General features: G+C 34.3%; 1 protein-coding gene across 1 annotated transcript; it reads left to right on the forward strand.

Moving 5' to 3' along the window:
- Positions 1 to 7,147: 7,147 nt before the first annotated feature.
- LOC105750256 (OX-2 membrane glycoprotein) lies at positions 7,148 to 22,098 on the forward strand. The gene is given in 4 exon segments (XM_031961282.1): positions 7,148 to 7,297; positions 20,135 to 20,479; positions 21,792 to 21,896; positions 21,899 to 22,098. Coding segments are annotated over 4 exon segments (705 nt in total). The 5' UTR covers positions 7,148 to 7,242.
- Positions 22,099 to 23,761: the final 1,663 nt, after the last annotated feature.

Here is a 23,761-nt window from a genome sequence, read left to right on the forward strand (position 1 = left end):
CATTTGAAATGTCTTAGGAAGATTCAGAAGTTCACCTGGCAAGAGAAGATACCAGACACTGAAGTCCTTTCTTAAGCTGAACTGCCAAACACTCAAACTGCAAAGAGCACAGCTCTAGACTGGCCACTTTATTTGGATGCCAAAAATATTTCAGCAAAAGACTATTTTATGAAGAACTCGCACAAGGCAAGTGCTCACATGGAGGTGAGAAGAACTTTAGACTTGATTGCATGGCATGGGAGACACTGGCACAGGGTGCCCACCATGCCAGGCCTGCCAAAAAGGCACCGTGTTTATGAGCAAAGCAGAATTGCAGTGGCTCATAAGAAATGTGAGAAAGCAAATTTAGAGATGTTTATACTCAAAATATTCACATGGACTATTTGTGCCTGACCTGTAGTAGAACCTTCTGAGCCCATATTGATATGATTAGCCACAGTTGGATACACTATACATTGGCCCTAAAATAGTGAGGTCATTTCAGTCTTCTTCAAGCATGACCTGGCTCCAAGTCCCGTGCTCTCTCCACTTTGCCAGCCCAGCTACCCTGTGAAAGTACTCTTATTGCTGTCCAATTGTTTCAGTTGGGTGTGACTCTGGGATCCTGTTTGGGGTTTTCTCAGCAAAGATGTTGGAATGTTTTGTCATTTCTCCAGTTCATTTTACAGACGAGGAAACTGAGGAAATAGAATTAAGTGACTTGGTCAGACTCACATAGCTAGTACGTGTCCGAGGCCAGATTTGAACTCAGGGAGATGTCTCCTGACTCTAGGTCCAGTGCTCTGTGCACTGTGGCATCACTTAGCTGGCCTTGTGGAAGTACTAAAGAGGTTCAAATATGAGAGAGGATTCTGTTCTTCAGAGACAGGCAATAAAAATTGTAAGTCTTTTCTGGGGCCTTTCACTTCTTTTAGCACTAGGGAAGCCAGGAAGATGAAAATAAAAGTATGGGGAGATTTTCCCTGGCCAAAATATAGGCTTAAAACATTCCACCATTAGCTGTTAAACATAATGTAGACAGAAATGTGGATAGAAGTCAAGACAATACCCTTGCCTCCTTTGACTCACCTTTTTTTCTGTTTGCACATTTGCAAAAGAACATGAAGAAGATTTTGGGAATTTTGAGTTCTAAGTCTGGGATAAGGGATTTTGAAATCATTACCAAGTACAGGCTTTAAAAAAAATGGAAATCCATCAGGGGCCACTAAGTGGCTCAAGTGTCAGAATGGTGGAGTCAGAAAAAACTTATTTTCCCAAGTTCAAATCTGACCCCAGACATTTACTAGCTCTGTGATCACGGGCAAGTCACTTAACCCTGATTGCCTCATCTGTAAAATGAGCTGGAGAAGAAAATGGCAAACTATTGCATGGTCTTTGACAAGAAAACCCTGAATGGGGCCCAAACAGGTGGATTTAACTGAAATAACTGAAAAACTACCACAATCAGGGGTCATTCTTTGTGGTTTTTTCTTAACAGTGTGAAGAAACTCCGGATTAAAAAAAAAAAAAAGAAGAACCATTTGTTCTTAGGAAGAAGTTTTTGAGGCACTGGTATCATAGTAGAGACTATGTGGTAGAGGGGGCTCTCAAGATTCCAAAAGCTGGTAGAAGACAATAATGGTTGTTGTCAGTAATTATGAGACCAGCAGTGGGATTGGGGGGAGAGACAGCAGAGAAGTGATGCAGCATCTATGTGCAGGCCCTGCAGTGAGCAGGACCCCACTGGGAGATACTCACAGAGATCAGTCATTTCAAGAGATGAGAGCATGCACAAATTGAAAGCAACTTTAGCCATACATTTTTTCTTTAGGTACCATTCTATATGTGTGTTTCTATGTGGTGGTCTGCATATAAGATCACAATGTGAATCTAGTCTTCCCATATGTGCTACGTGTATTTGTGGGGAAGTGTGGCCCAACTTGATGGGGCAATATTATATATTACACTATTTCATTTTGTAAAATCCTGTGAAATGCCTTTGGTTTCAGCGAATTAGATAAAATGGTACCAGCTGTCAGATTTAGAGTAGAGCAGACAAAAAGTAAAAAAAAAAGATGTATAACATATTGAAACTTTGAATTAAAATGAAAATTTAAATGTTACCATAGCTTTGGAGGTGGGTAAGGATTTTGCAGCTTGTAAAATTCACAGCTAGGGCTTTTGTCCTGTTGAGAAATGAGACACTATATAAGAATAAATCCAAATGTCTATAAGAAAAAAATTTGACACTGACTTTTCTGTTATCTCTGTTTTCATCTTTCCTTTCTTCTCATCTTCCATAGGACTTTAGGAAGTAGTATCTGCTTTTTAAACAGCTCCAAAGATATTTGAAGAAGGGAGGAATATCTCTGGAAAGAAGATCAAAAATAAATTAAAAGAATTATGCAAACACTAGGTTATTTTTGTAAAGGTAAATGCTCTGCTGAATTCATTCTTTATCAATTTATAAAAGTCCTCAACATAGATTATAATGTTGATGCTATAAATCATTCTTTTGGCTCTGTTCACTTTACTTTGCATAAGCTCACAGTAGCCTGACCAATTCTTTCTGAAAACTATCTCCTTGATCATTTCTTAAAGCAAAAGTGTATTCCATCCATTCATATATATCTCAATTTACTCAGCCATTCTTCAAATGTTGGGTATAACCTTAATTTCCAGTTTTGTTTTGTTTTTGCCATTACAGAAACTGCTTGGAATTCAAAATGAATGCAAAAATGTAAAAGCAAACAACTTCAAAAGCTGTAAGATATGAAATCATCATTCATGATTCCAGAGGAATAACAAGGAAACATGATATCCACCATTTAGACATGATGGATTTAAAGTCGAATGAGACACATCTGTTTGTTACAAGAAATTTGAGTTTCTTTTTTTTTCCCAATGAAGTTAAAGGTCCAAATAAGAGAAAATATATTTCTCCTTTTTAAAAAGTGATGAGGGGAAAGGAGTCTGGGAAGATGATAGAATAGGGCAGAAAATTCCAAGCTCTCCAAATTCTCCCCACAAACAAAACAAAATTGTGATTTGATAAAAAAGACTTCAAACCCTGGGTTTAACCATCATGAAGGCAAAAAACTGGCAGACTAATTCCCCAGAAAGAGCAAGTGGGGACCCCTGGGGTTAGCTATGTTTGGAGGAAGCTCCAGTAACAACCACGGAAACTTTCACCTCCCAGAGTGGGGAGTAAGGAGACACAGTCTAGGAAGCCTGAGGGAATCTCTCCTAATAAGGAACACCAGGCTGGAGTTATTGTAAGACTAGACCCTGAATGAGAAGGAATCAGAACACACTTGGTGAATGCAGAAACAATGGGGCAGGGAAGCTGCTGGTTGCCAGCACTGGCAGGAGGATGAAGCTCTTGGTTTGGAAGAGGAGAGCTGAAGTGAAGCCAGAGACTCCGTTCCCTGAACCCCAGGATTAAAGGTAGTTACACTAATACTTTGCACTTTAAAAAATAAAATGAATTGGCAAAGAAGAACGAACCCAACCATAGGAACTTAACATGAGAATAAGGAAGACTGGAGAAGAGAATGCTAAAGTAAAAAAAGTCCCTTGTCTGTCAAACTAATATTAAATGGCTTCTTGCCTAGAAAAGATTTATAAAAGACTTCAAAAAAGACTTTAAAAAATCAAATGAAAAAGATTGAAGAAAAAAATAAAAATTAAAAATAATAAAATCCAAGAAAAAATGATTATGAAAAATGTTAATCCACTGGAAAAGGAGATCCAGAGTCTTAAAGAAGAAAATAATTGTTTGAAAATTGAAATTGGGGAAGGGGAAGCTAGTAAAGCTATAAGAAAGGAATGAAGAAATAGAAAAGAAAAATCTAAAAAATTAAAAAATACCAGAGAATGTGAAACATCTTAGAAGAAAAACAGCTGATCTGGAGAACAGATCAAGAAGAGAAAACTTAAAAATAATTGAACTACCTGAAAGCTATGATCAAATATAAAAGAAACTTTGATACCATAATACAAGAAATAATCCAAGAAAATTGTCCTGAAGTGATACCACATGAGGGGAAAATAGAGATAGAAAATAATTCACGAATCACCACCTCAATAGAATTCTACAAGGAAAACACATAGAAATATTATTACTAAAATTTGAAATCCCTGGTCAAAGATAAAATTTGATAGGAAATAAAACAAAACAAAATAAAAAACCAATTTAAATATTCTGGAGATATAATTAGAATTGTATGGGATTTAGCAGTAGTTACAATAAAGGACCACAGGTCCTGGAATAATATACATCAACAATGAAAAGAATTAGGCATGAGACTAAAAATATCATATTCAGCAAAATTAATCATAATATTGAACAACAACAAAATGGACATTCAGTGAAATTGCAAATTTTCAGAACTTTGTCTCAACCAAACTGATTGTAACATAAAATTTAACATATAGGGGCCAACATCAAAAATTAATTGCAAGATACTCAACAAAGACAAATTGTCTATGTGTTTTACATGAAAATATAAACCATATTTCTAAGATTGACATCAATAAATGGGTAGTTCAAAAGAAAGAGTGAGGCAGAACTAACTACGATTTGACTCTAAAAAGCAAAATTGTCTAGCAAAATGTAAAAAATAATTACTAGCTACAAATGAGATTCAGGGAGGAAAAACTAAAAGAAGGCATTGGGAGGGAGGATTGCTTGTAATTCTGAAAACCGACTAGCATCAGAAAAGAGTTTAACTGAAGAAATACATACATACATACATATATCTATTCCAGAAAGAAGATAGCACCCTTCAAACTATATAAAGAAATAAAGAAATAGGGATTAGGATAAGGTGAAATATAGAAAAGTGTATAGATTTATGGCAGTGGGGCAAGGTGTGTAGATTAATGGGAAAGGGATAAAGAGGGAGGGAAAGAGTAGGGGGACAAGAGGGAGAGATCCATGGGTGGGGAGAGGTTAAGTAATAGCCAGACAAGTTAAGGAGTAGAATTAAAGTAGAAGAGTTAGAAGAGATAGAAATGAGGATGTACAAAAATAGTATAACAAGGATTAGGAATCGATTCATTGGGGAAAAAATAGGACTAGTAATCACTGATGTCAAACAATATCAAGCTTAAAAATTCAATCAAAAGAGAAATCTACATTATGTCAGCCATATTAATATTTTCAGATTCATGTCTACATATATGCAAATGCATTTAAGTGTATGTATTGTATATGTACAGATATATGTATGAATGAGTGGGTATAAATTCATACCTGAATACATACCCACATTCACACCCCCATATACACAAATAAAAATACATATATATAAAATTGCTGCTTAACCGTATCCTACTTGGGAGACATAGGAGAGAATGAAAGAAAAAAGTAAAGTAAAAAGTGCATACCAGAGAACAACAACAACAACAACAACAACAACAAAAAACCCGTAAGGAAGCAAAGATTAACAGTCATGCATATAATCTCTTCTATTATTTTATGTTTTCTTGAAATGGAAATTTATTGTTACATATTTTGAATTCTCTCTGATGTTCTGCTGGACACATGGTAGTGTTTTGTTGTGTTTTATTTTCCTTTTCTCTCTTTCTTTTTCTATTTTTTATATTGTATTTAGTTTTAAATAAATAAATTAAAAATATATACTTTAAAAAAAGGCGAGAGTTTTACAGATGAGAAGCATTGCCTGTGTTTTCAGAGATCATTGAAATTTTACTTAATTATTTTACTTTCTTACAAGAGAACTCTCACTAAGAGGGAGTAATCTTTAAATGTGTATAATGTAAAAATAAAACTCTTTGTATGTGTCTTTGTCTCTGACTGTCTCTTCAATCAGTAATATAGGACCATTGTAATGAATAGTTTCTTACTTGGAGATGAAATAGGAAGTCCTTTTTTTTTTTTTTTTTTTTTTGAGGTTTTACTGTTTTATTTTGGTGTATAATATATTTTTTTAATTTAATAGCCTTTTATTTACAGGTTATATGCATGGATAACTTTACAGCATTAACAATTGCCAAACCTCTTGTTCCAATTTTTCACCTCTTACCCCCCCCCTCCCCTAGATGGCAGGATGACCAGTAGATGTTAAATACATTAAAATATAAATTAGATACATAATAAGTATACATGACCAAAACATTATTTTGCTGTATAAAAAGAATCAGACTCTGAAATATTGTACAATTAGCTTGTGAAGGAAATCAAAAATGCAGGTGGGCATAAATATAGGGATTGGGAATTCAATGTAATGGTGTTTAGTTATCTCCCAAAGTTCTTTCTCTGGGCATAGTTGGTTCAGTTCATTACTGCTCCATTGGAAATGATTTGGTTGATCTCCTTGCTGAGGATGGCCAGGTCCATCAGAACTGGTCATCATATAGTATTGTTGTTGAAGTATATAATGATCTCCTGGTCCTGCTCATTTCACTCAGCATCAGTTCATGTAAGTCTCTCCAGGCCTTTCTGAAATTATCCTGTTGGTCATTTCTTACAGAACAGTAATATTCCATAATTTTCATATACCACAATTTATTCAACCATTCTCCAACTGATGGGCATCCACTCAGTTTCCAGTTTTTAGCCACTACAAAAAGGGCTGCCACAAACATTCGTGCACATACAGGTCTCTTTCCCTTCTTTATAATCTCTTTGGGATATAAGCCCAGTAGTAACACTGCTGGATCAAAGGGTATGCACAGTTTGATAACTTTGTGAGCATAGTTCCAAACTACTCTCCAAAATGGTTGGATTTGTTCACAACTCCACCAACAATGCATCAATGTCCCAGTTTTCCCACATCCCCTCCAACAATCATCATTATTTTTTCCTGTCATTTTAGCCAATCTGACAGGTGTGTAGTGGTATCTTAGAGTTGTCTTAATTTGCGGAAGTCCCTTTTAACAAGGGTTTTTATTCTGGGAGTCTATGGAATCGGTGTTTGTTTTTTTTTAAAGATATTTTAATATAATTCACTTCCTTGCCACTCCTTTATATTTTATTTCATAAATTTCAAATAATTTAAGAAGATGTCTTTAAAGGTTTTACTGAACCACCCGAGAGATTCATAACACACACACACACACACACACAAAGGTGAAGAAAATTTCAAAAAGGCCTTAAAAAAAATAGCCTATCAGAGCTGGGGGTGGAGCAAAAAGAAGAAAAAACCGCGTCTTCTCCCTTGCTTCCCTAGCTTTCTCAGGACTGCTATTCAAAAAAATGAGAGAACTTACATCAGGAGCCCTTCAGACCCTGCCTCTATGCTGTCTCTGCTCCTGTCTTTCCTCCTCTTCTTCCTCAGGACAGAAGGACAAGGTGAGAAGCTTCAATTTGTACCAGATGCTTTTAAAGGCATGCTATCCTATCAAGGATATCAATAACAAATGAAGAGAAGGAGGCAAATCTTGGGTTGCTTCTGCAAAGGGAAATGAGCCCAGGAATACTGAGTTTGCTAATCAGACATTCATACTTCAATCTTATCCTCTTTCACAGTAGCTTTTTAAAAACAGATAAACATGATAATAATGCAATTGAATGACCTTTTATTGGAAACTTACAAGACCAGTGTTTTCTAGAAACTTTCCTCTTATTGGTATCCCTTCCCCTGGCTCCAATGTTTTGTATGTCTAAAGATATTAGGTGAAATAGGCAAAAAAAAAAAAAAAAAAAAATTATTTTATGTTATTCATATGCATTATATTTATTTTGTATATAGCTTCATATACGTATGATGTCTCATTCCCATAACTCTAGATCAGGAGTTTTTAATTTATATATTTATTTATTTTTATCTAAGCAGGGAGGTGAGTTGTCAATAAAGAAAGAAAAAGTCTCTACTAGCGATTCAACTCTATGTAGTTATTTCTTTTTTTTTCCCAAAATTTATTTCATGTGAAGAAACAGAATAGGCAAGAAGAAAAACAGAAAAGCAATACAAAACAAGAGAGAACATTATCACATGTCCAGCAGAACATCAGGAAGGATTCAAAATATATAACAAAATAATATAGTTATTTCCAATGTTCAAGTGACCACAGGTCCTCTCCCATTACTGGGAAGGGGAAAATACTACTAAAGCAGATGGATTCTTAGAGCTTTACTGTAGTTAGGAAAATGGTTGTCAAATGTAGCTGACATTCTCCTCCCTTGCATTTAAGAAATGGAATGATAGCTGGTTTATGAAATGCAGTTTTCTTTAGCAAAATTTGACTTAAAAAAAAATCAGCTACCTCAATGAGGTTTTCACTGGCTTAGTCTCTCTTTTTAGACCACGTCATTAGAAATTTTTATGAGGGGAGCAATAAATTATTTTCTGGGGAAGGATGTGGCTCCATATGGGCTTTATTTGTTCTCTTATCTTGCCTAGGTAGATGCTTAGCTAAATGAACTGGGAGAAGTTTATATTTTATCTAATGAAAGAAATAACCTTTTAAACAAAAAAGGAAACATTGCAAATTGATGTAAATAATAAAATGTACACCATTAAAATTAATTTTCCTCAGTACTTGTTGAAGGTTTGTTTGTTACTTTTCTAATTTAAAAAAGGTATATTTAATGCATTAATTCTCTTTTTTTCTATTTTGACTTCTACTTTTATCCTTGTCAACTTCTGCATATTTATTTAGAAAGGATTATCAATGACTTTTTTTGATTATTTTTTGCTATATTTACTTACTCTTCTTGTATTTCTGTTGTCTGGAGTATTTGAAAAGTAAATAATTTCTTCAGGTCTGGTTTTTTCTCTAGGAATATTTCAAATACCTTTTAAAAACTGAATATGTAGCTTATTTATTAATAGCTAGACTCATATTTGCATTTTTGTTTACATCTTGAGATCCTTTACTCTTCAAAATGTATTCTATGCTGTAGTTTCTGATGGGTACAAAATAGTCTTGTGTTACTCAAATTTCCTTTTCTTCATATCTGAACGTCTTTCTCCTGGTTTCTTTTGAATTTGTTGTTTGTTTACTTGTGGAATTGTGCTTTACTACTGAGTCTTGGAGTTTATAGCATATAATATTTTTAGAGGCTATATATGGATTCTTAAAATTAGCTCTTGTTTTTTATGTTCAGAAATCCTGGTCAGTTTTCTTTAGAAAAGACAGAGAGACAAATTTCTTTAGAAAAGACATTAGAAAAGACAGAGAGACAAATATATATACCTCAAATGCTCAATAAACTTGATTCGAAGTATACTCTTTGAAGTTCCTATAGTTTTCTCTAACAAACAAGATCTACTAGATGTAAGTGATTAAGCAGGGGATCTTGGTTACCCAGACAGAGATGCAAATAGTTGAGATACACATCAGGGTAAAGTTTATCACACCTTTGTCTCAAGTATCTTTAGTCTCTATTATGAGATGTTTTTCCTGTCCTAAATTCAAAGGTTTGCCTTTAATCCAAAAAGAAGTGTTGCATTTTGCTTCAGTTGCTAAATTATTAACTTATTATATTGACAAGCAGTCTCTGCTATTTCAATGAGAAAAGAGTTTTGGTGAGCCAAGTTACTGTAAGATTCAATTCCTACAGTGGATTCTTACCTCCTGGCCCTCTACACTGAGATGCTCTGGAGATCACTCCTTTTAGAATACTGGAATGAGTGAGGCTTCAGAGCAACTTCTAGTGGATTTACTTCTCTGTTTCAAATTACTTGCAGAGATCCCCTTATCTGTTAAAAAAAAATCTCTGACAGAATAGATCTTAATACAATTCTAGTTTGCTATTATAATAACAGATCAGATAGTGAGAGCCAGCTCAAAACAATTTTATATGAATGTCATTAGATCAGAGAATTTACATTTTAGATTAACAAATTCAAATAACAGCTAAAAAATCAATAACAAAATCGGGACCCAAATTTTATCTTTGGCTTATATAACTAGCCAATTTGTTACAACCATTTACTAAAACTAACTGAAAAAACTGTCTCTGTAGCTGTTTTCCTTTAATTGCTCATCCCTCCTCTAGGAGGATGAGATTTTGCTAGGAAATTATTACTAGAAATCATTTTTATAATGATGATTCCTAATACACAACTGAATTCATTTAAAAATTGCCAAAATAATTGCAGTTGTCAGGAAAAGGTCTGGGATGAGAGATATAACTACACTGAGAAGTCAATTTGAAGACAGTGCAGATTGAATAAGTAATTTATAGAAAAATATGTTTGCCTTTCATGACATGGTCAAGATTAAATTGGCAATAATAAATCCAAATAAAATTTGTTTTCCCATTTAGATAATCCAATATATTCTATCATTCTTTTTTTAAACCCAAAACTAAAGATGTTTCTGCTAAATAATCAATAGAACAACAATTTGTTGTTCCATCAACACCCAATTATCCTCACATTAATTAGAAAGGACTAAAATTTTAGGCTGAATAATTCACATGTTAAATACCTTTCCCCTTATTATAATAGCTCAGATTGCTCCAATATTAACCTATAAAATAAAAGATTTAATATTGTATTTTTACTGATAATCTGCCATACTTATAGAAACTTATTATTGGAAGAAAATAGAAAAAACTTTTCCCTAACTTCATGTCAATTCCAGGCTAGAGTCATATATATATATATATATATATATGTATTTTTATTGAGCCAGGATTAAAAGGTAGAATAATTTCCATTTAAGAAAAAATGTCGTATTAGGTTAAATCAAGTCATAAGAAGCCTTATACTCATTCATAGAGTCATTCTCCCAGCCTTCCTCCTGAGAACTCTATCTGTAATTCATAGATGTCAATTCCATAGGCTTATTGTCATCATGGATCATTGGCCTAATAGGATTCCTTGATGATCATATCTGGGATCAGACTTAGAATAATATTAATTGCAGTCCCACGAGACATAATAGCAAATTTCAATAATCATAGCTTCATAGATTCATGAATTCAGTTATTGAGAATCACATATATTTGATATAGATGAAAAAATCAAAGTATTTAATTTTATACTTCTAAAAACAAGCCATGTTCTTAGATAAATTCTAAAGAGGATTCTTCCTTATAGATATACATCTCAGTTGACAAGACTTAACAGAAACTCATTATAAAATAGATATATAAAAAGAATTAGTATGTTTTTCTATATTTTGAAAGTTGCTTAAGCCTGGTTTTGGTAATACTTTAAAATCTTTTATCTATAATTTCTCAATCTTCTTAGTATTGTACCAATTTTTAAAAATACCTATGAATAGGATAGCATTTTGCTCAATTGTATTCCCACAATATCTGATCACTACAGCACCTATCCTTTACATAAGCCATGCACTGTGTTAAGCAGTTCATAACTGAGGCTTTCTCCTAACAATCCTGGGACATAATTGTGAATATTTATTATTCCCTTTGTACATATGAGGACTGATTGGATTCTCTAATTTTCTACCATTACAATATCTTCAACCCAAACAATTTTGATTTATAATAACTAGGAGTAATAACTAAATTGCCTTTTGCACAAGATTCCATTAGTTTTAGTTGGTTTATGTTAAAAGATTTTTTCCATAGTAGGAGAAACTGAGGCAAGATAGACATTAGAAAGTATTTAATAATTTATTTAAAAGGGAGAGATTTACTGGGACCAAATGGATCCATGGTTTGGTCTCAGGGCTGAATGGGACTATTAGTCTCCAAGAATCCAGCAAACAATGTGAGTTCTCAATGACCTATATACACATGGCTCAGACTCAGGGGGTAGACGGAGGAAGGGGCAGAGTCAGGGTGCTGAGAGCAGGAACAGGACTCTGACTGGGTGGTGTGAGCCTCCGGAGATGGGGGGGAGGAACCCCGGAGCTGGGGAGAGGGATCTTGGTAAGATGGTATCTGATATTCTGATAGCTTGGGATGGGGAGAGGCATTCTGATATTCTAAAGCATAAGATCTTTTATCCTTATCAAATATTCTGATAAAGAGGGAGGGGTGATTTTCAGGATTGAACAGCACAATTAGGGGAACCAAGGCAGGATAATTAGGGAAACTGAGTCAGGACAATAAAAGAGAACTGTGGCATAACATTCTATTCTCTCTCTCCCTCTCCCTCTCTCTCTCTCTCTCTCTCTCTCTCATTCTCTCTTCTGAATATTCAAATCATTGAATTACCTTTCTCTAGAAGATCTTAACACTATAATTTTTTACCATTCTTTTGTAAAGCAAATAAATGAAACTAAAACTAGAAAAATGCAAGGACTTATGGCAAGGACCAGTCTCTCCCTGATAACCTCAGAGTTATTAGCATAAAATAGTACTCCTCATTTAGGGAAACATACAGGCCTCCCTGTTCAGGTCCTCTGCAGTTGGGGGGCATCTCAGCCAGAGAATCCCAGTTTGAGATGGACAGTTCATTGTAAGTTAGGTCTGTGGTCATTTGTGCATTAACTCAGCCTCTGCTGAGTAGCAGTGCTCAAGACAGTCCTGCTGCCCATCCTAAGAGGGGCACCCCAAGTCTGTCAGGGTCTCCAAAAGGGAAACAATGGGGCCTGGAGTAGCTCCACCTGTCCCCTCTCAATAGAACAGGAGCTACTACTAGGAAACAGATTTCTGAGTAGATTATGCAGTTAGACCAAAGCAAGCAACCAGAGCTATTATTAGAGGCCTGATATCAAAATGCTGAAATCTAATTAAGGAACTGGGGTAACAGGAGTGGAGAAACAGATCAGAAAGACTGCCAGTCCCAGGACAGGTGTCTGATTACTGGTTGTTTCTAAAGAATAATCTCCAAAACTGAGTCTGCCAGGGCAATTCCAGCAGAATAAGGGACTTCAAAGTTAAAACATAACCAGCAAATCATAGTCCAGTAAATTTTAAGTAAGGAGTAAAAACAAAAAGGACTGTTTAAATAATTTCCAACTCAATCTAAACTAATGAGATAGGGATCAGGGCAAAAGTGCCTAAGAAAAATACATCAGTTTACCCAATTTCCTAACCAGTTTCTTCCTCCCTTTTTTTCTCATGGAATGAAATTATCAAATAATCATTCCACATATAAATCCCAAGAGAGAATCAAAATTCTGATACATAACAGACTAGTACAGTAAGTTTCCTAAAAATTCTTCAAACATACAGCAATAGTTACACAGTTTTAACAAATCCGAGTTTTAGCAAATTTTAAACACAGTAATACAGTTAAAATTTTAACAATAACCAACCACTTTCCCACTCCCCTATATTACATCAGGAGGAGTGGTCTCTCAAAAACTGCTTCATGCTGAGGATGGTTGCAGATTCTCAGTGCTGCCTGCTATCAAAGCTTCAGATGGGCTAATCTATGTCTCAGAAGGAAGTCAATATCTGTAAATTGACCAAAATCTAGAACAAAAACACAAATCTAACAACTAAAGGTTAGAATAGACTGATAAAATGAGTATTAGGCTTTTGTCCTTTTATTAGTTAGAAACCTTAAAAAAAAAAAAAAAAACTTGAATATCCAGACACAATATCCAGTAACAGATGGATGATCAGACTAGACACTTATTTACCCAAATATTTAGGACATAATGATTACATATAAACAGTTTGAAAAAAGCAAGGTATGACATAATTGAATTGCATTAACAGTTTCTTATTGACCATTGCTCTGATTATAGAAATTGCAGGAGAAAAAATGCAGGTACACAACTATAACATAAGCAGTCTAAACTTGTTTCAGCAAAACAGGATAAAATAGCTTTAATTCATTTTTACTCCAGTTAATTGTCCCACTAACTGTCAGAGATATAACTCCCAAATAGCATTAACTATAAGCCAAAGGTATTTTACTTCCAATAATAAATTCTATTAACCAAAGTTTCAGATAAATCCTAAACATATATTTGCCATAACCTTATATTTATAACAGTAAGAATTTCTCTGTAAGTTCACTTCTTTCATATTTAAGTAGACAGTTTCACAAGTGAACATTACACATACAAATCATTCTGCTTTTAAAAATACCCAATACATAGGTAAATATCCCAAATTACATATAGTCTATAACAGAAATATTTTCAAAAGGACAAAAAATATTATTTTCAGAGGCTCTTTAAATGACCTCAGGATGACCCAATATAATCAATTAAAACTTAGAGTATCCTATACATAATATCCTAATCCCACATAAAAGAATCCAAGAAGTTCTTAAAATTGTTAAACTTTTAGAAATACCATAACTTCATATTGATAACAGTAATAAATTTGTTTCAATAAGTTCACAAGTTATCTTTCATATTTAACAGAAACATTTTCAAAAGGACAAGGAAACTATTACTTTCAGAAGTCCTTTAAATGATGGGCATAACTTCAGAAAAATATCAATTAATATACAGAATACCCAATTCCACATACAAGAATCTGAAAGATTCTTTAAAATATCCTTTAAACTTTTAGAAACAGCCCTACCAAGTTATAAATCAGTCAACTTAAAAGTGGGCCTATCTCTTGAAATCTTTTGCAAGAGTCAAGCCTCGAAGAAAGAGGCTAGAAAACACTTAGTGTATGTGGGGGAAATTCCACATGGCTGCCCTTCCCCACTCCACCTCCAAAGAGGCAGAGGGGAGGGAAGGTGAGCTAAACTAGGCTAACTAGATGCTCCATAGCAGAAGTAGCAGAGAGCAGTGGGGGTGATTTTAATCTTTACCTTTGAAGACAAAAGGATACTGTTTCTCCCTACCCCACCAAACCTTTAAAGTAAGAGGAAAGCAATGGGGGGATGTGGGGGGGGGGAGGATTCCCAATGGACTTTTCCTAAGCTCTGACTTTGGGCAGAGTTGGACCTTTAGAAAAGTCAGACCCTTCTTTACCTAATTAGAGACACTTGGCCCCTTTCAGGTAAGTTAACAGAACTTCACTCCAACAAGTTCTTAAGATGTTACATTCAAAGATAACTAAATCTAGCCTGCATAGGCAACAGTAAAATTATTTTCCACAAATTTAGAATCATCCTAAAATTCCTAATCAAATGTTTTCTCCAGTCTGAATTTCAATCAGATAAGGTTTTATTGCCCTTTACTCTAGCAGACTCTGAAAACCTTGGTCAAGGAAAAAATGGCTACCATTTTGTTCCTTTTACTCACAAATTGGTACAACAGGTTAAAAAGTTTAAAATCACAAGAAAATTTTATACTAAGTACAGTTGCAACATTGAAATAACCAATTCCCAAATTTCTTCATTTCACAGAGCTCTGAACCAATAGAATAGACAAACAACTCATATAGAACACACAGACATAGACTGCGCAGTCAAAACATTTAACACACAGATCAGGGACTAGCTGGAAAAACAGCCCTGAGGGAAGTTGTCAGCTCGAGAGTCTTCCCTCCCAGTTTGATGCATTTCTCTGCCTTCACAGAGAATACCCAGATTAAAACTAGATAGTACCAAAAGGTACTCAGGGACCCAAAGGGTACTTCAGAACCAGATAGTACCAAAAGATACTCAGGGACCCAAAGGGTACTTCAGAACCAGGTAGTACTGAAGTGGAAAAGCACCCCAAAATGGGACCATGAAAAACATAATCCTAAATCTTTGTAGTTAGAAATTTATTACTAGTTCTTCACTCCCTAATGCAGATGGTATTTTTAACAACCCAGATGTACTGTCCTGAGAGTCTTGAGACCTTGATAACCTGATAAGCTTAAAGAAAGCTGCTGCCTGAACATGATCCCCTTAGAGTGATAATTTTTGCCTTCTGTTTAGAATAGAAATTTCTTTATTATGACAAATGTATCAAGAAACATTTTGATGTATCTCTCTTCTTTCTATAAATATATGGTCCTGAGGCCACTCATTACTGACCGCTCCAGTGTTGGTATTGGGGTTCAGTCGCTAGCTAGCAATAAACGCTCTTAAAACTTCATTATTTTGGCTGTCCTGTTTTTTTCTCGCCTGGGCACTTTAGTACCAAAAGGTACTCAGGGACACAAAAGTTACTTCAGACAATACCACATAGCCTCCTACTGGCATTTCCCAGAGTTGTATGGTTCATCAGCCCAACTTTTTCTGGGGACCAGATTTGCTAGCAATCAGACCAGACAGACCCTGCAGGGATTTGAAACCAGATTCTCCCTTGGCCAAATGGAATGTCCACCATTGGGCTTCAGGCAGTTGTGGCTGGAAATTGCTCTTTCCTGGAGGCTCTGGAAAAAAATCCAGGGGCCGGCCTTTCCAGGCCAAGAACCCAGATCCCCAGCCACCCTGAGACCCAAGACAGAGACCTGAAGGTCTCTATTCTCTAATCCTGCTCATTTTTAAACATCTCAGTGGGAAGCCTCCAAAATGTAATGCCAGAGAAACTGAGGCAAGACAGAGGTTAGAGAATATTTAATGCTTTATTTGAAAGGGAGAGATTTACTGGGGCCAAATGGATCCATGGTTTGGTCCCAGGGCTGAATGAGACTATCATCTCCAAGAATTCAGAAACAATATGAGTTCTCAGTGACATACATACACATGCTCAAACTCAGGGGGTAGACTGAGGCAGGCTGAGAGCAGAACGGGACTCTGACAGGGTGGGATAAGCCACCAGAGATGGGGAAGGCATCTTGATAAGACTGTATCTGACATTCTGATAGCTTGGGATGGGGAGAGGCATTCTGATATTCTAAAACATAAGATCTTTTATCCTTATCAAATATTCTGATAAAGAGGAAGGGGAGATTTCACAGGACTGAGCAGAACAATTATAAACTGGGGTAAAACAATTAGGGAAACTGAGTCAGGACAATAAAAGAGAATTGTAGCATTACAGTAATATTTCCAACTTCCCATTACTGCTTCTTTGTTTCTTTGAGTTACCAAAAAGCCAAACCAACTCCTTTGCATTTTCTAGTTTAGTAATTTTTTAGTATAATTATAGAAAACAGAGCACAGAGATAAACTTTTCTCTACCCATCAACTAATCAATGTGCATTTTATGAAATAAAATGTGCATCTTATATTAAGGACAATATGCAGCAACTATCACAAGCAAGAATCACAAGTAATTCTTAATTACTTAAAAATATTTCTAAGTCTTTTCTGTTTCAATGGGATTAATACCCTCTCTGAAATTTCCTTCTCAAAACTCTATAAGCCTTTACATTCAAACCTTAATTTTACACTGAAAGTACAAAGAGACTACAACTCTTTTTTATCTATGCACTCATCCTTAACTTTTCTTATTTCTTTAAACAACAGTGAACTTTCTTTTTTTTTCCTCTTTACTTAATTTTTCTAGTAAATCCTTTTTTGATTCTTTAATAGTTACAAATGGAGTTCATACCAATTTCTTTGAGTGCTTTTTAGGCAACTGGAATTAGTTACAGCACATAATTGTCTTTTGTTTTGTTTTTTTATACTGATAGGGAAATTGAAAAATAACAGCACAAGTTCCTTATAAGATCTCACAGATTTTTGTTATCAGGATAATTTTAAGAAAAGAAATCATCTATTTCTTCAAATAATCTCTTTTATGCAGAAAAGACATTCATCCTACTATGTTGGGACTACCCAGAGAGCTGGCCAAAGTGCAGCTATGCCACAGGAATGTAACAAGGAATGTACACTACTAGAAAACTATCTGAAAGACATTTTACTTCTTTGAAGGGCTCAGGTTATATTTTTTCTTTATTTCCTTTCATACCACTCAAAATTAATTGTTTTTAAAATAATCTGAAAGTTCTGCCCTTGAAATTTCAATGTCATATCTTTATAAACCAATTTAATTTGATCTTTTCTAATCTGAGCATCCTCTATTATGTGTGCATGCACTCAATTTATTCCTGTATCTTTCTTTTTTAATTTATATTCCTAATTCTAAGTTGATCTTTTCTAATCTGAGCATCCTCTATTATGTGTGCATGCACTCAATTTATTCCTGTATCTTTCTTTTTTAATTCATATTCCTGCCTAATTCTACCTTCAGTCTTTCTCTAACTATAGCCTTATAAAATTTGAATTTTTGCTATCAATTAGTTTCTTTTTTTTTTAATTAAGGCTTCTTATTTTCAAAATATATGTATGGATAAATTTTCAACATTAAGCCTTGAAAAAACTTGTGCTCCGATTTCCCTCACTTTCTGTCAACCCTTCCCCTAGATGGCAAGTAATTCAATATATGTTAAATATGGTAGAAATGTATATTAAGTCCAATATGTGCATACATATTTATACAATTATCTTGCTGCACAAAAAAAAATCAAACAGGAAAAAATGAAAAAAAAATGCAAGCAAACAACAACAGAAAAAGTAAAAATTCTATGTTCTGAGTTCTTTCTTTGGGTATATATGGCTTTCTTCATCACAAGATCATTGGAATGGGTCTGAATCATCTCATTATTGAAGAGGGCCACTTCCAATAAAATGGATCATAAATAATCCTATTATCACATACAATTAATCAATTGATTTCAAGACAAGTTTTATTGTATTTCTAATTTGCCCAAACAATTGCTTTAAACTACAGTAGTATCATTATATTTCACTTACCTTCCATTGCTTTCGGATTTCAAACCAAGTTTTCTCTTTCTGGAAGCACTTTGGAATTCACCTTCAATCAGGAGTCCCAAATCAAGATTTGTTTAATGTCTTTAGGTTGATTGTTTAAAAGCAGTAAAAAACAGAAGGATAAATGAATTATCCACTTTCATTCTTTTCTGAAGATGGTTAAAATTTCCTTATTCTTCCATGCAATAATAAAAATTCTTTCCTATGATAATCTTACCCTAATTTTAAGTATGTTTTTAAGTATATGTTTATTTTACACAAAAACTAAAACCAAGCTCATGGTTTGATATTCCCAAACTTCAAACATTGGCTAGCTGAAAGTTCAATAGGTTTAGCAAATGTGTTTCCTTTTTGAATTTTGAGTTGTGAAATTATTTGAGCTAACAAGATTTTTAATCTAATTTTTCTTCTACTATTTCTTAAGTTTTTTCTTATTTTAACACTTCCCTGAATTTCTAATTTATTGAATTTCCCCTAAATATATCTAATGACTATTAAGACAATTCTCAAAGCACAAACTTCAGCTTTAAATCAGTCCCTTGTTATTTTAAAAAAAACCTATAAAGAATAATTGATCTCAATTCTAATGGATCTGGCCATCTTCAGCAATGAGATGAACCAAATCAGTTCTAATGGAGCAGTAATGAACTGAACCAGCTACACCCAGCGAAAGAACTCTGGGAGATGACTAGGAACCATTACATCCAATTCCAAATCCCTATATTTTTGGCCACCTGTATTTTTGATTTCCTTTACAGGCTAACTGTACAACATTTCGGAGTTCGGTTCTTTTTGTACAGCAAAATAATGGTTTGGTCATGTATACTTATTGTGTATCTAATTTATACTCTAATATATTTAACATGTATTGATCATCCTGCCATCTAGGGAGGGGGGAGGGGGAAGGAGGGGAAAAATTGGAACAAAAGGCTTGGCAATTGTCAATGCTGTAAAATTACCCATGCATATAACTGGTAAATAAAAAGCTATTAAAATTTTAAAAAAAGAATAATTGATCTTATTGTTCTATTAAACTCTACAGAGTTTGATAGTACCTTCATAAACTCATCAATATATTTCATAAAGATAGTCAAAATATAATTTTAAAATGAAGAGAATTTAATTATTTCTTTTACACAAATTTTGTTTCCAAATTTTTAATCTTAGTTTTCAATTAATTTCTGTATCTATCTTTTATCTGGGCAATCGCCTACATGGCCACTGTTACAAACACAGAAAAAAAGAAATTTATCCTCTTGTAAGCATTTTTTGAAAATTTATTATTTTTATTCTCTGTTCTTTTTCCAGTCATGACATCTTTTTGCTCTAGAAATTTTTACATGACCCCAGGTATGTAGGCATATAAAATCAGTATGCAAAGCAAACATTTACTGATAATAATATCTAATTTTACGATTCCCCTATTCAGTTATGAGATCCTACATGGAACCACAGGCTGGGTCCTGGACCATGAAGACAACTAGAGTTGTTTCATCTTTGGTACAATAATTTCTGTCCAGGAGAGGTTTGAGAGATTTTGAGGATCAGAGAAAATGTCAAATTCTCCATTGTTGGTCATATGATCTAGTCAATGTTCTTTCTACTACTTATCAAACCTATATTTTGTTCATTCTGAATTTTCCTTTTCCTTTTCCTTTTTTTTTCTTTTTTTTTTCTTTTTTTTTTTTTAGTTTCAGATTCTGTGTTTGTAATGAAGAGTAAAAGTGCTGATATAGCCCTCCTTGGGAACGACGTGACTCTGATGTGTAATCTGACAATCCCAGCAGATGTTCTACAAATTACCTGGCAAAAATTCCAAGGGTCTATTCCAGAGACTATAAAAACATACAGCAGCCAGCATGGTGGGAAAATTCTCCCCCCATATAACAAACGGATTCAGTACAGCAATAGAGAACTGACATCGTCAAGTGTAACTATATATAACGTGACCTTGAAGGATGCAGCATGTTACGAATGTCTCTTTAATGTCTTTCCATATGGTATCTATGGAGGAAAGATGTGCTTCAGTGTACAAGGTAAATGGAAAACAATCTTTGTGCCATAATATTTTGTAGAAGACCAGGACTGTTCTAAAAGCAGGAAGGGGATATAAAGAGTACAGATGGGTAGACATGATACCTACCACTTTATTATACTGCTCTTTAAGGTCAGGGTCTATAGTCATAGAATATTAGGAAAGAAGATAATGTAGAAATTGCTTAATCTAAACTTCTCATCATTCTATACTATGTTTTCTATGTCAAATTGACACATTTATATAATCATGACCCAGAAAATAATCTGAGATTTTTTGGTTGAGAAAATGCAGACAGAGATTACAAAAGATATTTAGTGAAGATATTTAAGGTATTTAATAAAGGTGGATGCTTATTTTTAAACAGCAAAAATTTTCTGAATGAATAATAAAAATAAGGCAATGTAAAAACTTGCTCAAAAATGTCACCTAGATGTTTCAATTATAACTGCTACTTGCTTCCTCCCATCACACACACACACACAGACACACACACACACACACACACAAACCTTTGAGTGTTTCTTTACCTGCAGTAACTTTCTTTTCCTTTCATAATATTCAAAACCAAAGATTGCTTGTCCTCAAATGAAATCAACTTAAAGTTCCCATAAATGTGTTTACTGAAGTCTCAGTAGAGAAGTTCATTGAGTCCCAGGGTACATGGGCACAAACACTTAGGAAAACTGAAATCAATATATTCAAAGCATCATATCAAAAATTTGGAGATAGGTATTTGCATCCATTCCTCTAGTGGACATCCACTAGCAACCAAAGAGTTGTTGAGAGGCAATTTTCCTAGTCATAGACAATACAATGTCTACAAAATACAATTTAGTCATCATTCAGGTCAAATTTTTGCTTCAATAGCAGCTCTCACAATTTAGTTTCAGTAACAAATTATTGCAGAATGGTATAGTTAAGAAAGTGCTGTTTTGGAGTAGGGAAGACCTGGGTTTGAGCCCAATCTTCGCCATTTACTGATTAGATGACAGTGGCAAATCATTGGAACTTTCAATGTTACACTCATCTCACCAGTCCATCTTCTATCAATATGGAAGGCAGCAAGTCTTAATAGATCCAGGTCTGGCCTAGGAGACAGGATTTACATGTTACCCATCTCTGACACTATTCACTAACTATAGGACTGGAGCCAGTTTCTTGAACCATTCAGTGCCCCCAGGAAATGCCCTGAAAAGAAAAGTTGCTGAGCTACTTAGGAGTTCCCAAAACCCATTATAGACCCAGCCTGAAATCACTTGTATGCTACATGGACAGGGATCATTTCTGAATTTTCTTTTTGTTTCACTTAGATGTGCCTGAATTAAGAATTGAGCTCCATCCTCATCCCACCATTGAGGGAATTCTTATAGTCATCTGCTCAGCTACAGGAAAACCTGCCCCTCACATCACTTTCTCCCTGAGAGGCTGCTGATGGGATTGCCTAAGAAACACATTGACCAAAACCCAGATGGAATAACTAACGTCACGAAATGGTATAACATCTCAAAGGAGGCTGTGAGGTCCTTGAAAATTCAGAATGCATCCTGTGTCATGGATCACCCTCTAAGAAAGAAGAAAGAACTTGTTTATTTTTCTCAGGAACTAGAATGTAAGTAAAGCCAGTAAGGTTAAATTTTAATTAATATATTTGTTGTGATCTACACATTTCAGATAAATGGAATAACATCGTGTGTGTGTGTGTGTGTGTGTGTGTGTGTGTGTGTGCGTGTGTGTGTGTGTATGTGTGTGTGTGTAAGTCAGCCAGGTGACACAATGGATAGAGAGCCAGATCTGGGATCAAGAAGATTTCTTTTTATGAGTTAAAATTTAGCCTCTGACATTTACTAGTAGTGTGAACTTGGGCACTTTCCCTTGTTTGCCTTAGTTTCTTCATCTGTAAAATGAGCTGGAGAAGGAAATGGCAAAGCACTCTATTATCTTTTCCCAGAAAAACCCAAATGGGGTCATAAAGAATCAGTTGCAACTGAAAATCAATGAACAACAACATGTGGATGTATATACATGTGTATATAAATATATTTATAAAGAAATATATATATAAAAATGTATACACATATATATGAATATATGAAATAACATATATAATATATATGAGAAATAGCATATCATTGTAAAACTTAAAAATAATTCATAAGTATTTTCATCTATTCCTCTTGTATGGACCATCCACTAGTAACTAAAGAGTTGTCTGAGGGACTATTTTCATAATTACAGAAACTACAATTAGTCATTGTCTCCAAACTATATTTAGTCATCATTCAAGTTATATTCTTAAAAGAGTAGCATCTCTCACAGTCTCATTTACAAATTATTGCAGAGTGGTATAGATTCCATACATTTTGCTTGTATTTTGAAAATAAGAATCCATAATCAAAATAAAAAATATTTTTACATGTAATTGGAGGAAAATATTATTTAAAAGACACAGAGTGTTTCTCATTGGAAATTCCACATATTAATAAAATCAGTGCACTTGTTCAAACATAAAAAACTTCAAACCACGGAAATTATGTAAATTTTAAAAATGTATTTTTACCATTTTCTTCATATTTGACTCAATTGTGAACACACTAAAATCTAAATTTTATTTCAATCCCTCCTCATCCATAGATAACTATACTTCCTCATTCTAAAACTTGTCTTACCAGCATTCCTCTCCTGAATACAAATGAGAATCAGGGGAAAAGCAAAAATAACTTGGATGCAGCCAAACCATCTCTCTTAGTCAACTAGCTTACTTTATAATGAAAACATTTCAAGCCTTCACTTATTTTATTTTTATTTTTATCAGTGTGTTTTGTTATTACATTACAAACTTTTAGAGACTAGTACTCTCACTTTCTGAGAGTCTCTTGTAACTGAATAAAACAGAAAAAGAGGGAGTATTTGTGAAGTAATATGTATTCTATTCTAAGGACTATTCTAAGGATTGTGAAGAAAAATGGAATGCGAATGATTCTTTTTCTTAAATCATGATTAACCATTACCACTTCCTCCTAGTCCATTTGCCAGTCTTTTCAAAGAATGGAAAATAGAGTTTAGAAAACAGAAGAGAAATAAAGAGAGAGTTATCTAAAATAGTTGGAATCCATCAGTAATGGAGAAGGGAAAATTAAGTAAACATGTTATTAATCCTCATCTAATGAGTCCATCTGCCACAAGTTAATTAATCAGCCAAAAAGCAATAATGAAAAGCCTACTAATGCCAGACACTGTGCTAAGTGCTAGAGATACCACTGCAACACTTGGAGATGTTGTG

The sequence above is a fragment of the Sarcophilus harrisii genome, chromosome 3 (genome assembly GCF_902635505.1).
Source record: "Sarcophilus harrisii chromosome 3, mSarHar1.11, whole genome shotgun sequence".
In the NCBI taxonomy this organism is placed as follows: Eukaryota; Metazoa; Chordata; class Mammalia; order Dasyuromorphia; family Dasyuridae; genus Sarcophilus; species Sarcophilus harrisii.